The sequence below is a fragment of the Asterias rubens genome, chromosome 1, assembly GCF_902459465.1.
Source record: "Asterias rubens chromosome 1, eAstRub1.3, whole genome shotgun sequence".
In the NCBI taxonomy this organism is placed as follows: domain Eukaryota; kingdom Metazoa; phylum Echinodermata; class Asteroidea; order Forcipulatida; family Asteriidae; genus Asterias; species Asterias rubens.
The window spans coordinates 2,071,352-2,088,029 of NC_047062.1; the positions used below are offsets into that span (position 1 = coordinate 2,071,352).

The following is a 16,678-nucleotide window of genomic DNA, read 5'->3' on the forward strand; positions in this document are numbered from 1 at the left end:
TCGTCTTCTGGAGAATGCTGGACTCTGGTGTTAACGCAAACTCTTCTATAACTATAAATAGTAAACAGAAGATAAATCTGTTGGATAAAACTAACAAAATTGGCAGGGTTAAATCTCTATCGGCAATCTGATCACCATCAACAAAGCCCACTACAATAATTTGCAATCTCCGTCAAAATAAGGCACAAAACATTTCACACAAAAACAAAACACGACTAATACTGATTTCAAACCCATCATCTGTAGAATGTCACAAAATACATGAAACACAGATATTATTATCCAAACCAAATCATGCAATATCTGCATAAGGGACTTCCCCTTTTTTAACAACCCAATGACATCGTTTGGGTTGGAGTTTAATGCTGCAGCATATATCCATGGGCCCTTTGGAACAAATTTCAGGTTCGGCAAAACTTGGGCAACTTGGAATTTAAAAAAAGGTTTACCTTGAGGTACCACATGTTAAAATTCTCCTTGGGAGTTGATGCTTCAAAGTAAGCCGAAACCCTCACCACCCTCATTGATGGCTAGCACTAGAGCCTTCTGAAGATGTTCAATACTATCGTATGTTGGCAGGCAAAGTTGGTTGAAACTGGGCAAAAAATAAACAGAAAATAATATTTGCAACATTAAGCCTATTGTTTTTTATTCAACTGTCATTAACATTTGGAAGATCATCTGGTTTTTTTAATGTTTTATTTTTATTATGGGTTTAAAGGCACTGAACACTTTTGGTAATTACTCAAAATAATTGTTAGCATAAAAACTTACTCAGTAACGAGCAATGGAGAGCTACAATTGATAGTATACAACATCGTTTCTTTCATTATTCTCTTGCAACTTCGTTGACCAACTGAGTCCAAATTTTCACAGATAAGTTATTATAAATGCATAATATGTTGGGATTTGTCAAGTGAGAATACTGGCCTTTGACAATTGCCAAACATGTCCAGTGCCTTTAAGTTCTCCAAACAATGCTAAAAGCCACTCTTGGCTAGGGGCTACAACATGTACAAAAACAAAATAACTTGGGAGCTGAACGTAGGAATTTATCTTCCTCTTATGTTGTTTTCTTGTATTAAAGACAATGGACACTATTGGTAATTGTCAAAGACCAGTCTCCTCCATTGGTGCATCTCAACATATGCATGAAATAACAAACCTGTGAAAGTTTGAGCTTGATTGGTCGTCAGAGTTGCGAGATAACTATGAAATAAAAAACACCCTTGTCACACGAAGTTGTGTGCTTTCAGATGCTTGATTTCGAGACCTCAAATTCTAAACTTGAGGTCTCGAAATCAAATTCGTGGGAAATTACTTCTTTCTCGAAAACTACGTCACTTCAGAGGGAGCCGTTTCTCACACTGTTTTATACTATCAACCTCTCCCCATTACTCGTTAGCAAGTGAGGTTTTATGCTGATAATTATTTTGAGTAACTACCATTAGTGTCCACTGCCTTTAATAGCCTTTAATATAACAACAATAATGGAAAAACAGAATTTCGTGAAAAATACTTTGGACTCTGAGAATAGAAAGGTGCTATAAAAAATCAATCAATTCATGCCTATCTCATGTGTCCACGTCCTGCAGCCTCACGCCACATGTGGTCGATAGATGCTTTTATTATTGTAATTTGAAAGGCTGACTCACCATGTGTGTGCGGTGGGTAGGGTGCCATGAGTAGGGGCAGCAATAATCTGAAACTTAGGGCTGAGTTCACCGAAACCTCCTGTAGGTAACTGGGAACAACCGGTGGTAAACTGAAGAAGCCTGGCCATCTCCTCCTGAGTGAAGCTATTCACCACAGTCCAGAACCAATCCAACATCTGAGATGATTAACAGATGAATTATATTAATTTTGTTTTTTGTTAGCACTGTATACTTAGTACTTGTGAAAAAATATCACAGGCATGTTACTCGGGTGGGATTCGAACCCACGACCCTTGCAATTCTAGAGCAGTGTCCTACCAAGTAGACTACCGAGGTTGCCCGGAGGCAGTTGAAATCCTATGTTTGGCGCAGGTACCACAACTATTATAAGAGATGTTAAACTTGCATCGGGAATATCCCCGATATCCCGATGCAAAATGATTATCTCTTAGATGAATTATAATTGAGACTACAGGACTAGCGGTTAGGTTTTCACAAAGTTGTAAACACAACCGGCTAATAAACTGCGCAGTTGACATGCCCCAAGGAAGTTTTATTTTATTCAGCATCCAAACAGCACAAGCGCCAATATTTACTATAATAAAATATCAAAATGAAATACTTAATTATAGGAAATAAACAAAACATAAAAACATGCACAAGGCAAGAGGGTAAACATCTAAAATAAAAACAGACAGAAATCATGCAAGACCTAAATAAAGGTTGCCCAGATTGTCATGAATGTATCTGTGACCACAACCAGTTTATTAGTCAACTGAAGTATACATTTACACAATCAAAAATAAATGAACGCATTTAAAAAGTGCATTCTTCACATCGAAAAGAATGAAATATGACCACTTTAAACTACATGTAGTATGTTTCACAGTTTTCAGAAGCCAACAGGGCTAGTTGTGAAGTGGTGCTTACTATCCCGTAGCATTTTTGAACTAGACAATGAATGCCAGACTTGTGTCAAGGTTGAGCCCTGACTGATCTACACATCCCGAAAGAAAATCGAGCAAATGGCACCGTCGTTTGCCATTTGTTTTCGGTCGTTACTCTGGACAACACAAAGAAGTCATAGTGTTCATCTCACCTGGGCAAATTGTTCTCCTTCTCCGGATGGAATGTAATATCTCTGCATGTCCGTTACGCTGAAAGCACAGGTTCCACACATGAGTAACTCTAACTCATTCTCATCAAACATACTCAAGAGCTGGTCAGGTATGAGGTCATTCAAGCCTGGGGGAGAGGGAAGAAGAAATGATATCAGGCACAATACTGACCCTCTAAAAACGTAGGCCATAAGGGTTCTCCCTGCACATTTCGGCCAATTCATACACAAAAACAGACACTATTGGTAATTGTCAAAGACGAGTCTTCTCACTTGGTGTATCTCAACATATGCATACACGACAAACCTGTGAAAATTTGAGCTCAATTGGTCTTCAAAGTTTGGAGATAATAATGAAAGAAAAAACACCCTTGTCACAAGAAGTAGTGTGCTGTTTCAGATGCTTGATTTCGAGACCTCAAGTTCTAAATCAAATTAATTGTGGAAAATTACTTCTTTCTCGAAAACTACGTCTCTTCAGAGGGAGCCGTTTCATGTTTTATACTATCAACAGCTCCCCATTATTCGTTACCAAGTAAAGTTTTATGCTAATAATTATTTTGAGTAATTACCAATAGTGTCAACTGCCTTTAGTAGATGTTTGAGAAAGTGGCCAGGTGTTTACAAGTAGATAATGAAATAAATTGAGACTACTGATATTGAAAAACAGGTCTACAAAGCAAAGTAAGCATTATAAAAATTTAAAATAGTAAATATAACTGTTGCACAGAAAAAAGAAACAGACACAAAAATTACTCCTATTGGCGCTTCACAATGATATGAGACCAGCACACAAACATACCAGAAGGATACAGCATTGTAGAATTATTGTTTCCATTACTTACGAGTCCAAGCTTTTAACAAATGGAATATTGACACATACCTTTGAGGAATGCTTCTATTTCATCTTGTACACTGTTGGCCAATCGGTGTTGGGCTAGCTTATCTAGATACTCGATCTTGTTTTCATTGGTCACTGCAATGGTGGTCCCTCCTGGGATTAACTCAATCACCTGAACGACAACGATAACAAAAACAACAACAAATTTAACAATGAAGAAGAACAATGTCACAATGTGATTTTACAGGTGATTTATATTATCTATGTTCCCAGTCACTTTGGAATGTAAAAGGAGTAATGTAAATTCTAGTTGGAAGTATTTGTCACAATGCGAATTAAGTGGTGATTTACGTTATCTAATGTTCCCTGGAACTTTGAAATGTGAGGGAATGAAATTTCCAGTAATTATAGGCTACCCATTGAAATCAACAAGGTCAATTCTTGTCTGTTGTTTTGTTGTACTGTCACACCGTTTTTGAGTAAAATTAATTAAATTGCAATGTGCAACTTTCAATGTGTTTCAAACAAATGTAACAAATATAGTTTAAGCATTACATACAGACTACAAATAGAGATAGAAACATCATGGTTACAAATTTAAGATATGTAGACTGTTAATGTTTATTACCAACATGCAGGGGGAAATGTGAAGCAAAGTGCTTTTAAGATTTTACCTGACACACAAAGGCTCAGACTGGACAAGGACGGCACATATTATAAAAGAAAATATCAAACAATGTCTTTTGCAAAATCAACTGTGACTTTACCTGAGAGAGTTGTCCTCCGGAACTGTATACATCTTCAGAAAATGTCAGCTCCATGTCATCCACGTCACTGTCCAAAATATAGCGCACTTTAGACGTGAAGAAATCAGGATCGTCTGCTTCAAAATACTACAAGAATAAAGATAATTGGTCAAAGGGGATGATGTAGTTGAGTATATTTTTTATCTTTTTAAACACCAGACTATTTCTGTAGGGAATTTTCTTTAAAAAAAGCAAAGTCTAGCATTATATAGATGATAAATAATCACATACATGTACATGTGCCTTCCACTGAGATTCCTTCACACAATCCTCAAATTATTCAAATCAACAATGAACAATATTCCATCATAAAAACCAACAACAAATATTTCCAACCATTGCAATTCAGATGCAATACATAACTAAACAGGTTGTCAATAAAAAATCACAATATAAAAATCAGCCTCAAACTTTTCAAATTAGAAGTGACAAAAATAACATTCCATCATAAAAACACATAGATAAACATGTCATTAATATCGCAGTTCATTGCAATGCAGAGGCAGGAAGACAATCCAAAATAAACAATGATTTAAACTACCTGACGACTGTAATTAAAGACGTGTCCCATTATAAATGAGCAAAGATCACAATGTCACATAGCTTTCCACAAGCCTAAAAATATTCAGATATAATCATGATAATAGGGACAAATGTTTAATCATAAAAAACCCAATAAAAACAAAGTTTCACCAAAATCTCAGTTAATAAATTGTTACAATTGCAGTGCAGAGGAAAGGATGACAATCCAACAAATAAAGATACACATTCAAACTTATGTAAACATTTATTGAAACAAAACCCCCGAAGCTCACCTTGTGTGTTACTCTGAGTCCAATGAGTTGAGCCAGGAATGAGCGAGAAAACCTGGCTTTAACCAGCTGCCTGGTGGTGCTTCCAAGTGAAGACTCGTACAGACATTTCCCAACCATTTTACCAGCGAATTCATAGAACTTGGATTTACACAAATGGGCTGGTCTGTCTGGGTTTGGATGTACCTGGTGAAAAGAAAGAGTCAAGTCGGTTACAAAAAGCAGTCTTTAACTTTGTATATTGCAAGTCAAACTTACTGGTACTATTATGTAATAATAATATGTTGTATCCCCTTGATTGGCTGGCTGCCATTCCTCTAGCATGTCTAGTTGTATCGTAAACTTGGGTGTGATCACTGGCTACCCAGCAGTTAAAGTTTGTGTTGCTTCTGAACAGCACCCCAAACCAAAATATTGACAAAATAGGGAGACTGTCACAATAGGGTTTAGAGAGCTCAGTTGGTGGAGAGCCGGCACGTTAATCTGGTGGTCGTCAGGTCGTTGAAACTCACCAGCCCCTGATTATTGTCCCGAAATCTCCTGAAGAATTTATTCTCGGGGGAAAAAAGGGATGTGCAGACAAGCTCTGTCCATTCCCTGGCAAGTCCTCCCCAGTCTTGACCTGCAAACAAACATCAAACAATAGGAACAAAACTGTAAAAATTTTGAAAATGCATTAAGAAACTAGATGAAGACACTTTTCCTGAACTGTTGGTATTGACCCCTTGCACGCGCGTCACACGCGGCGACTGATGCCACGCTCACCATGTTGGTGGTCAATAGGCTTACGTGTAAACGCCGCGTCACCTAAAACTTTACTGAATAACACATGTTGACATTGACCACCAAAATGGCGCATCCATTAAGATTATTTTGATGACATCAGGTGAAATGGGTCAATAGGCCTAACCATCTATTTTTAACAGTGGCACATATTACTGGATTCACAATGAGTCTATTTTGCTTACCTTCCTCTCCCATAAAAGTGATTTCAAACTTCTTACACCAGTCCGACGTTGCAAAAGACTTTGTTGCTTTCATTGACTGCAAAGGGGAAAAAACAACACAAATTATACATGTATAATATTATTATAATGTTTCCACTGTTGTGTTATCATCACTCTCAATCTAAGTCATCTTTGTTAACATGTGCTGTATACAGATTATGGTAATAGTAATAATAATAATAATTACAATTAATAATAAAAGTAAGAGTTAAAATTACTAGTTCTTAAATTCCACATTTTACAGGAACGTTTTATGAGAGGACAGCAAAAAAAAGAGGACAGCAAAACAAAGAGGACAGCAAAACAAAGCAGATATGCGATTCAGGACTTCATGACGCAGGTTGACTGTATTGTAAAAACAGGAGGTTCTCAAACCATAGACACTAGGGTTGGTCCGTTCACTATTTTTATGGTCAGTTGGTGTATTATAGAGTCTAATTGATATGCTAGACTAGACAAGTAAAAAACTTGTGAATTTCAAATTTGAGACTTACACTTTCCAGCAGGCTATGCCGGTCGATATTCAGTGTCACAACTGACTGGGATTTCCTGGGTCGTAAAACCACCACCTCTCGATAGAAACATCGCTGCTTGTCCTGGAATGTCTCTGAGCCACCTTTAGACAGAGAGAAAGAGATGAAAAGAAATAAATAAGACAAGAATACCCTGATGAGTTTTCCCACTTCCGATATTACATAACAATTGAAACTCAACTTATCTCAAAGTATATCACTGATTACACACATCGGTGAAGGGGGGAAACATAATATTTTCTTTATCTACAGTGTAATTTTTACATCATTGTGGGACCCGCTACTAAATATAGGATTTGAAATGCCTCTAGCGTCTAGCTACCAGGCAGTCTTGCTTGGTGGTCGGTCTAGTCAGTAAGACATCTGCTATAGAATTATAATAATTTGGCGGGGGGGGGGGGGCTAATCATCCTTACTCGCAGCTAAGAGCTGTGTTGCGAAGGACGCGGCTACAACGTGTTCGAGAAGCAGGCATGCAAGGGCGCATTTAGCTGCCAGCCACATCAACCCATTATGACCACGGAGCACAGCCAAGAACGAAAGTGTTTGAATTTTCCCGACGCACAACTCAATTTACATATGGCCCTGGCCGGGAATCGAACCGGGGTCACCTTGGTTAGAGGCGAGTGCTTTACGCACAAGCCGACCGTGCCACCCTTTCAAAGGTTGTGGTTTCGAATGTGTCACAGAACTCGGGAAAGCACTGAGTATATAGTGCTTACACACTTCTGTGTAAGGGTCAAACCAAATAACATTTGTCTAATCTCAGGAAGTTTATGAATGTACATGAAGTAAAAGCATAGGGGTTGTGAATTGAATTAGGTTTTACCCAACACTGATGCCTAATATAAGCAAGGTTTACTGAGTGCTCTGATAACTTATGTGCGCATACCCCATATAGATGTCACTTAACAACCACTAGTTAACCATTGGTACTTGCGTCATTTCTCAACCCTGGCTGTTGCATGTATTGACTGAACTTACCGATATTTGTGAGAAGAAATTTAGTGAAAGTAGCAGCCATGACATCTCTGTACTTGGAGGACAGCTGCATCGATGGCTGGCTTCCATCTTCAATGGTAAACACCGGCACTTCATGGTCCTGCTGCTCTCCGTTAAAGTTAAACTGAAGTCAGAGAAATCAGAAGAGTCAAGATTAGTTAAGTACAAAGAGCATGTGCAGCTAATGCATTTTTCAGTAACATTTATTTCAATGCTGTAATTCATTACAACAAGCACATTAAGTTGAAATTACCCAAGTAACACGGTATCATGAGATAATAAATATATTTGGTGCACAATGAATCAATAATAATCGGCAGAATGACAACATTTAGGTGTAAGGTGAAGCAGAACGCTTTTGTACCATAACCTATGGACAAACAAACATAAGACCACGGAACCATTGACAGGCCAAAGGACAAAGGAAGCAGACAAGACAATTATTGAGACAAGGCCAACACAACTTACAAGTTACACCTCATTAGACTATGAATAAGAGTAAAGGAACTGAGCTCTTAGGTTTTCAACAAACACAGATAGAGTGGTGTATTTATTGGTGTATTTAGGCAGATGCTCTGAAACCCAAACCTAATCAGCCTTTTTGAGGTATGGCGGGCGTGATAGGAGTGTATATATACTGTATGGTTTGGGTGTTAACACATAAGTTTACCCAAACCATTTAGTGTTAAAGCATTGTGTCCGCTATATCTCAAAAAGGCCTATGGAAGGTGCAGTATTTTAGGAAGATAACTATTTTAAAATGGGTCACAGTAAATTATGAGTATAATAATAATAGTTGATTCTGTTAATACTAAAATCTGTCAACCAGTGACGCTCATGATGCTCCAACATTCAGTGTTTTTCCAGCAAGGTGCATGTATGTGGTGTAGCTGTTTAAAAAGAATTGTATGACCCCTATTCCTTTATATACCACCTTTTAAAGACAGTGGACACTGTTGGTAATTGTCAAAGACTAGTCTTCTCACTTGGTGTATCTCAACATATGCATAAAATAACAAACCTGCGAAAATTTGAGCTCAATTGGTCGCCGGAGTTGCGAGATAATTATAAAAGAAAAAAACACCCTTGTCACACGAAGATTTGTGCGTTTCGATGGTTGATTTTGAGACCCTAAAATTCAAAATCTGAGGTCTCGAAATCAAATTCGTGGAAAATTACTTCTTTCTCGAAAACTATGGCACTTCAGGGAAAGCCGTTTCTCACAATGTTTTATACCATCAACCTCTCCCCATTACTCATATGCTGATAATTATTTTGAGTATTTACCAATAGTGTCCACTGCCTTTAATGGTTTACAAGGTGTTGTGGCGTAATATGCAGCCAATCAAACCAGGAACCATGGGGCATACCACACAGGACCTACAGTAATAACGGTGAAGTTCCACAAGTTCCAAAAACATCACTAAAACCCACACTCTGCCGCAATGTGAACTTGAACCCACACCCTGCCGCAATTGGAACTATCACTCTGCCAACCAGAAACACCAGAGCTTGCTGTCGCTCTTAAACGCTCAGCCACAATGTATGTCACATGGATGCAAATGCTCTAAATTGTTTAAAGGCAGTGGACACTATTAATTACTCAAAATAATTGTTAGCATAAAACCTTACTTGGTAATGAGTAATGGGGAGAGGTTGATACATTGTGAGACACAGCTCCCTCTGAAGTGACGCCGGTTTTTGAGAAAGAAGTAATTTTCTTCAAATGTTATTTCGTGACCTCAAAATCTAATTCTGATGTCTCGAAATCAAGCATCTGAAAGCACACAACTTTGTGTGACAAGGGTGGTTTTTTTTTTCATTATTATCTCCCAACTTCGACGACCAACCGAGTTAACATTTCACAGGTTTGTTATTTTATGTATATGTTAACGCCAAGCGTGAAGACTGGTATTTGTCAATCACCAATAGTGGCCAGTATCTTTAACATTGACTTTTCTTAATAGCAATCTTGTGATTTTGGCCCACATGATTGAGGATGACTTACTTTCGTTGCCGGGCAAACTCTGAATGTCTGAAGCCTTCTTGGGATGATGCGCAAATAGAACTCTTTGACAGTCAGTTGTTTCGGTGAGATGTAGCAGTAAACTTTCTTGGGCCGTCTCTGTCTGGTGTTGTTGTGTGCAAGAAGTGACGCCTCATACCCCTCTGAGCTCTTCTTGTCAACGTTTTTATTTACTTTTTCTGCGTCGCTTTCTGTTGCAAAATATTAAAAAATCTTTTACCCGGGAGAATTTTACTTTAGGTCAAAACTCAGAAAAACCCACAAAAAATCTTTGTAACTTTTAATTGGTGAAGGGCAAAACAAAATTATAAATATTCATTCATAAGTCATAAAAGTCTCCAACTTGTCTAACTTCAAAAACAAAATCCCTGTTAAAGGCAGTGGACACTAGTGGTAATTGTCAAAGACTAGCCTTCACAGTTGTGTATCTCATTATATGCATAAAATAACTAACCTGTGAAAATTTGAGCTCAATCAGTCATCATAATAAGAGATAATAATGAAAGAAAAAAACACCCTTGTCACACGAAGTTGTGTGTGTTTAGATGGTTGATTTCGAGACCTTGAGTTCTAAACCTGAGGTCTCGAAATCAAATTCATGGAAAATTACTTCTTTCCCAAAAACTATGGCACTTCAGAGGGAGCCGTTTCTCACAATGTTTTATACTATCAACCTCTCCCCATAATTCGGCACCAAGAAAAGTTTTATGCTAATAATTATTTTGAGTAACTACCAATAGTGTCCACTGCCTTTAAAACACAAAATGTACAATATGCACCTGGTATCCTACTCATGTTTATCAAGTGTTATGTTTGTGCTTAACAGGTATATAATTACAAGAGACCTTTCCATTGTTGATAACACTGCTCTGGTTGGCATGGACGGCCGATTGTTGGCAAAACATTCAAACTTGTTAACGAATGTTGTGACAAAATTCATAATTTTCTCTAAACTTTCAAAGAAATGAAATACCTCCCACGATTGGTTGATTTGTTTAAAACAAATACAACACTATTTGTTAAAGGCAGTGGACACTATTGGTAATTGTCAAAGACTAGCCTTCACAGTTGGTGTATCTCAACATATGCATAAAATATCAAACCTGTGAAAATTTGAGCTCAATCGGTCATCGAACTTGCAAGATAATAATGAAAGAAAAGACACCCCTGTCACACGAAGTTGTGTTAGTTTTATAGATGGTTGATTTCGAGACCTCAAGTTCTAAATCTGAGGTCTCAAAATCAAATTCGTGGAAAATTACTTCTTTTTCGAAAACTACTCCACTTCAGAGGGAGCCGTTTCTCACAATGATTTATACTACCAACCTCTCCCCATTACTTGTTACCAAGTAAGGTTTTGTGCTAATAAATATTTTAAGTAATTACCAATAGTGTCCACTGCCTTTAATAGTTATATGACATTATTTAAAACTGGGGGCATCTTATTTGTTGCATTTATGGCTTTCCATGCATGTCCAGAGTTTTCCAACCTTGATTCGCAAGAAATCGAGATGTGACATCGCGATGAAAAGGTCTATACTCACCACAGAGAACTAGAATATTGAACTCTCCATTACTGATTTTCTGTTGTTTATAAGTAGCTATTGCTCTGTAGCATCCAGTGGACTCCATTCGAACACGCAGTGCCAGCTGCTTGCTGTCCCTACACGGTTTGACCTCGTAGTGAGGTTTGAAATCATCAAAGCTTTCACTGCCGGTCTGTAGTGGAATTAGAACAACAGGTATTCCTGGATAGTGTGTATATAATAGTTGTTTCTTTATGTATCGATATACTTTTATGCCAGTGTAAAGTCTTATAAAACTAAACTAAAACCATAGAGTTACATTTAAGAACTAGAGGGCGCACTGGTGATGCTGCTTGCACAAAGGCGACGGGAACGCACGATGACGAGCGCGCCGTTCTGTTCTCGCGTTGAATATGAAATACACGTTTGAGTTTTTTTTTATTGAATGCTCACGCGATGCTGTTTGTTTAACTTACAAAATGGCCGCACAAACACACGCTGTGAGATGGCTGTTTTGTCAACTTAGAAAATGGCCGCCTGCGCGCATGCCGGGGCGCGTATATAGGCCAGTGCGCCCTCTAGTTCTTATATATAACTCTATGACTAAAACTAATCTGATGGACATGAAGATTAGAATATTTAACATTAAAACTTGAGGCTTTAGAAACCGTTTTGCCAATCACGTTTAGATTTGTACGACCATTACATAGGTTTAATGGACACTATTGGTAATTTCTCAAAATGACTGTTAGCATAAAAAAATACTTGGTAACAAGCAATGGAGAGCTGTTGATAGTATAAACCATTGTGAGAAATGGCTCCCTCTGAAGTAACGTAGTTTTTGAGAAAGAAGTTATTTTCCACTTAAATATTTGACTTTAATTTCGAGACCTCAGAATTAGATTTTGAGGTCCCAAAATCAAGCATCTGAAAGCACACAACTTCGTGTAACGAGGATTTATTTCTTTCATTATTATCTCGCAACTTCGATCAAGTTTTTTTTGTGCATTTGTTGAGATACACCAAGTGAGAAGACTGGTCTTTGACAATTACCAAAGGTGTCCAGTGTCTTTAATGATAATATATAAAACTCAATAACACATGGTTTGGACCCACTAGGCCCTGGAAGTTCAAAAACATGGTCGGATTGGGGTAGCGATATCTTTTCTCACCTTCCACCTCTAGGGACCCTGGTTAAAACTGCGTTGTGGATTGGGTTATCAGTTTCTACCTTTAGGGATTTCCCCAAAAATAATTATTCTCAACCAAAACAAATTAAATTAAAGACTTACACAATGCCAATTTTTCTCAGATTCATTTAAAAACCAACCTTAGTGACCGTGAGACTGTAGTCCTCGGTAAGGCATTCATTGACCTTCTGCTGACCCTCAGAGTAGACGAAACAGGCATTACCAAAATTATCTCTAGGTTCAATAAACATGGGGCAGAACTGGTGCTTGGTTACCACCATCGTGGAACTGTGTCGAACAAACGCTGATTTAGAAGGATCCACTGGCCCTGCAAGATGGTAGAAAAGGTGTTTTATTTTATTTTTTTGAGAATTGTTTAGTTTTTAAAAGAGAGATCATCCAACATCACAGATCTGGACGACCACTTCAAGGTGAGGGGTACACTCAACTGAATTGGGCTGTCGACCCAGATCAGCTGCCACCAGGGGCACGTTGCCACCTATTCCTGGGCCTGAGACTGTGTTATCCCCTTCACTGTTGTAAGGATGTAGGCATCGGTATCAGCCACTGGGAGCCTGGCTGGTAGAGCAGAATGCACTACCTTCCCAATTATGAAGCAATTATGGTCAAGTGCCTTGCTCAAGGGTACAAGTGTCATGACCAAGGGCACAAGTGTCATGACCGGGATTCAAATGCACACTGCTGCTGACAACACCAGTCTTGCCAGTAGTATAAAGAGAGTCTTATGAAATGTGGACATTGCCTGTGGAACACACATTCCAAGACCAGAATCATATTTTTGTAAAAAGTGACTACACAAACTCATCTCTATTCCATAAGCATACAAGCATATGGACCAGTCAGTTAGACTGCCAGAATTATCACAATGCTCAATGCACATGCTCCTTTATAGAAGGATTTTTCCTGCAATTTGGCACAATGTTCAGGTTTTATCAGAACGTTCTGGTGCTCACTCCAATGAATTGGCGAAAGCACCTACTGTAGAATATGCCACACTAAGGCACATGTGTATCCCTTCATCTAGCGTAAAATTCCTGTGTTTTGGCATGATGTTTGGTATAATCAAAACGTTTGCAGTAAAATAGATTGGCGAATGCACCTAGAATGCGCCAAACTTTTGAGAGACGCTTCGTAATAGATTCACTCAACATGATGTTCAAAATTAACCTTACCTGGCAGAAACATCTTCCTGTAGGGACTTCCCCTGATATTCATCTGACCCAGCCGTACAGTTATGGTGTATAAGCCAGCTCGGCGTACTGTGAACGATGCCTTGACTTCGTTTGTTTTTCCGTACTCCAGTGAGGAGCTGATTCTCTGCTGACTTGCTGTAATCTCGACGATCACTGGTAAACTATTATCACGGCTGATGATGTATGGTCTTCTGTTCCTCTGGAAAAACTACAAACAGGGAACCAATGAGATCAATTAATGCCCAGAGTCAACAATGAATGTTTGATTTGAATTGAAATAAACTTATTCAGATAAAATACAGCAAGAACATGGCAAAAATACGTCTAAAAATACGGTTTAAAAAATATAATAAACCAAAACAGAAAAACTGTAAAAAATTATCAAAGGATAGCCCAAAAAAGCAAATAACTTACAGCATTGTACAGTTGGCACCAAAGAACACGCATTGAAGCATAGCATTCCCATAGCAAAACTATTAAGCCACAGAAGCAGTTCTAGCCGCTAATTCAAACATAGCATACAATGTATAATCAAGCTCAATATGTTATTGAGAAAATGATGGACTCTTGTTAGGGTAGATATGTACCTGTACATGTAACCTGTGACCGCACATGCTTACAAGAACCATAGCCTGGACTTCCTGCAGGCACAAGTGCACATCTGTACACAGCTCAATGGAGCAAAAAAGCAAATCTTGCACTTTACTGCTCTGTAAGTTATTTTTTATCAACTTTGGATGTTTTAATTTGGCAAGTATAATAATAATAACTTGGGAGGCTAATCATCCTTACTCACAGCTAAGAGCTGAATTGCAAAGGACGCGGCTACAACGTGTTTGAGAAGCAGGCATGCAAGGGCGCCTTTGGCTGCCAGCCACATCAACCCATTTTGACCACGTAGCACAACCAAGATTGAAAGTGTGTGATTTTTTTCCGAGGGAGGAAAACCGGATGGTCTGGAAAACCCTCCCGGCACAGCAGTGAACAACGCACAACTCAACCCACATACACGTATGGCCCTGGCCGGGAATCGAACCGGGGTTACCATAGTGAGAGGGGAGCGCTTTACGTACAAGCCAAGCATGCCACCCACAAATGGGAGCCCAAAAATCCATATGACCCATGGAATGTACCACTCTTTCGGTAAACAAGGCGACATGATCTCACAAAGATAGGTTGGAAAATGTGCAACATCTAGGCAGAAGGATAATGAGTCTTGTTTTTCTGAAAATATCATTCAATGATTAAACTAAGAAATCTGGATCATGGATTAACAAATTTCTGAGATTCTGGGCTAACCAGATTCATGGGTTACCAGCATGACCGGAGGCACAAATCCGTCTTACAACACAAAACCAACATATTTGAAAACAGGTTGAAATCAATACTGTTCATGCACATTAGTCTCCCTTCATTATTCTGTACACCCAGGGCATTTAGGGGGATGGAGGAATGTTATTAGTTAGATTTTCCCTGGGCATCCAGGTGGGGTTGCCCATTTAGAAAACAGTCAACCCTTATTAATGTATATTTGGTTCGCGGTAACACCATGTACATCTTCTTGCTGGGTGGATAATGTTCTTTTGAGAACTTCTCATGCTTTATATTCACTCTTGCTGATGAGAATTTTTGGAATTTGGGAGACTCCTCTATTTCCGGGAGTATATTTTTGGAATTCGGGAGCGAAGTCTCAAAATGAACATAATCTATCCAGCAAGTACATCATTTACACATGGTGTTACCACAAACATGACAAACCAAGTATACATTGATACCTCACCTCACCATGCAATGCCGCAAAACCCATACAAACCTTACTAGTATGGATTTTACCTTGATCATGAAGCTCATCGTTTCTCCCACAACGGCCGGTTCCACCCATCCCCAGTCCACCTTGCAGCAATTCACATCAAGCAGACTACCAGTGATGTAATTAAGAATGGACGAGGGTCTCTCGTTACCCGTCTGCTGAGGGGTGCCCCGGGCTAGCTGATAGTTACCCCACACCCAGAAACACAGTAGCCCAAGCGGCATGGTCAGGATTAGCAAGCGATCTGATCAATTAGGATCAAAGGGAGATGAGATGAGATTAAATGATGCGTGGAAATACATTGAACTGTAGAAACCCAGAGCTGAATAACCAGGGCCCAATTTCATAAGTAGAAAATTTTGCAAAAATAAGAAATAAGCAGAAATCACCAAGAAGAGGGAATATGTAGGGACACACTGAAACAGAAAGGCAGAATTAATCAGTAATGTATTGTACAATCATGGGTACACATTGTTTTCGAGACCATTTAACAAATAACAGTTTGTAATGCAGCCGTTATATCAATGTTATTCATTATCAATTAACAAACGCTGTGACAATGATGAGCAAAAATGAGTTTGTCGAATATTAAGATCTGCAAAGAATTACTTGGTACTTGTATGTTGTTCATTCAGTGTCTTTGTACATGTTGCAACAAAAGTGTAGCTGTACAGATAATCAAACATTTGGCCACTTTTTATATGCTTTTTAACCATGCAATATTTTGTTTCCTTTATCTGTTTAAAGGGAAGGTACACTATGGGTAATTGTCAAAGACCAGTGTTCTCACTTGGTGTATTTCAACATACATGTATATGCAATATATGCAATAACAACCCAGTGAAAATTTGAGCTCAATTGGTCATAGGAGTTGGGAGAAAATGTTGAAAGAAAAAACACCCTTTTATGTTGTTGGACGAATTTGTGTGCTTTAAGATAGGAATAAAAGATGCCTAGCTAGAAGTCTTTTATTATTTTAGTGAGAAATTACCTCTATTTCAAAATCTATGCTACTTCCAACTTCAGAGGGAGCCGTTTCTCACAATGTTTTATACTATCAACAGCTCTCCAATGCTCATTACCAAGTCAGTTTTTAAGTTAATATTTGTTTTGGGTAATTACCAAACAAGTACCTTCCC

At 38.5% G+C, this 16,678-nt stretch overlaps 1 protein-coding gene across 2 annotated transcripts in view; it reads right to left on the bottom strand.

Moving 5' to 3' along the window:
* Positions 1-16,678, bottom strand: part of LOC117297176 (apoptosis-resistant E3 ubiquitin protein ligase 1-like) — a 26,234-nt gene continuing 9,556 nt past the window's right edge. For both annotated transcript variants that reach the window (XM_033780255.1, XM_033780256.1), the window contains exons 5-19: positions 15,563-15,783; positions 13,709-13,937; positions 12,656-12,843; positions 11,344-11,518; positions 9,782-9,990; positions 7,756-7,897; positions 6,733-6,854; positions 6,200-6,275; positions 5,744-5,853; positions 5,235-5,417; positions 4,381-4,506; positions 3,656-3,785; positions 2,755-2,900; positions 1,656-1,831; positions 1-595 (exon numbers count right to left, since the gene is read on the bottom strand). In XM_033780255.1, coding sequence (XP_033636146.1) covers positions 493-595; positions 1,656-1,831; positions 2,755-2,900; positions 3,656-3,785; positions 4,381-4,506; positions 5,235-5,417; positions 5,744-5,853; positions 6,200-6,275; positions 6,733-6,854; positions 7,756-7,897; positions 9,782-9,990; positions 11,344-11,518; positions 12,656-12,843; positions 13,709-13,937; positions 15,563-15,783 — 2,336 coding nt within the window. In that variant the 3' untranslated portion in view covers positions 1-492. The remainder of the gene's footprint in view (positions 596-1,655; positions 1,832-2,754; positions 2,901-3,655; positions 3,786-4,380; positions 4,507-5,234; positions 5,418-5,743; positions 5,854-6,199; positions 6,276-6,732; positions 6,855-7,755; positions 7,898-9,781; positions 9,991-11,343; positions 11,519-12,655; positions 12,844-13,708; positions 13,938-15,562; positions 15,784-16,678) is intronic.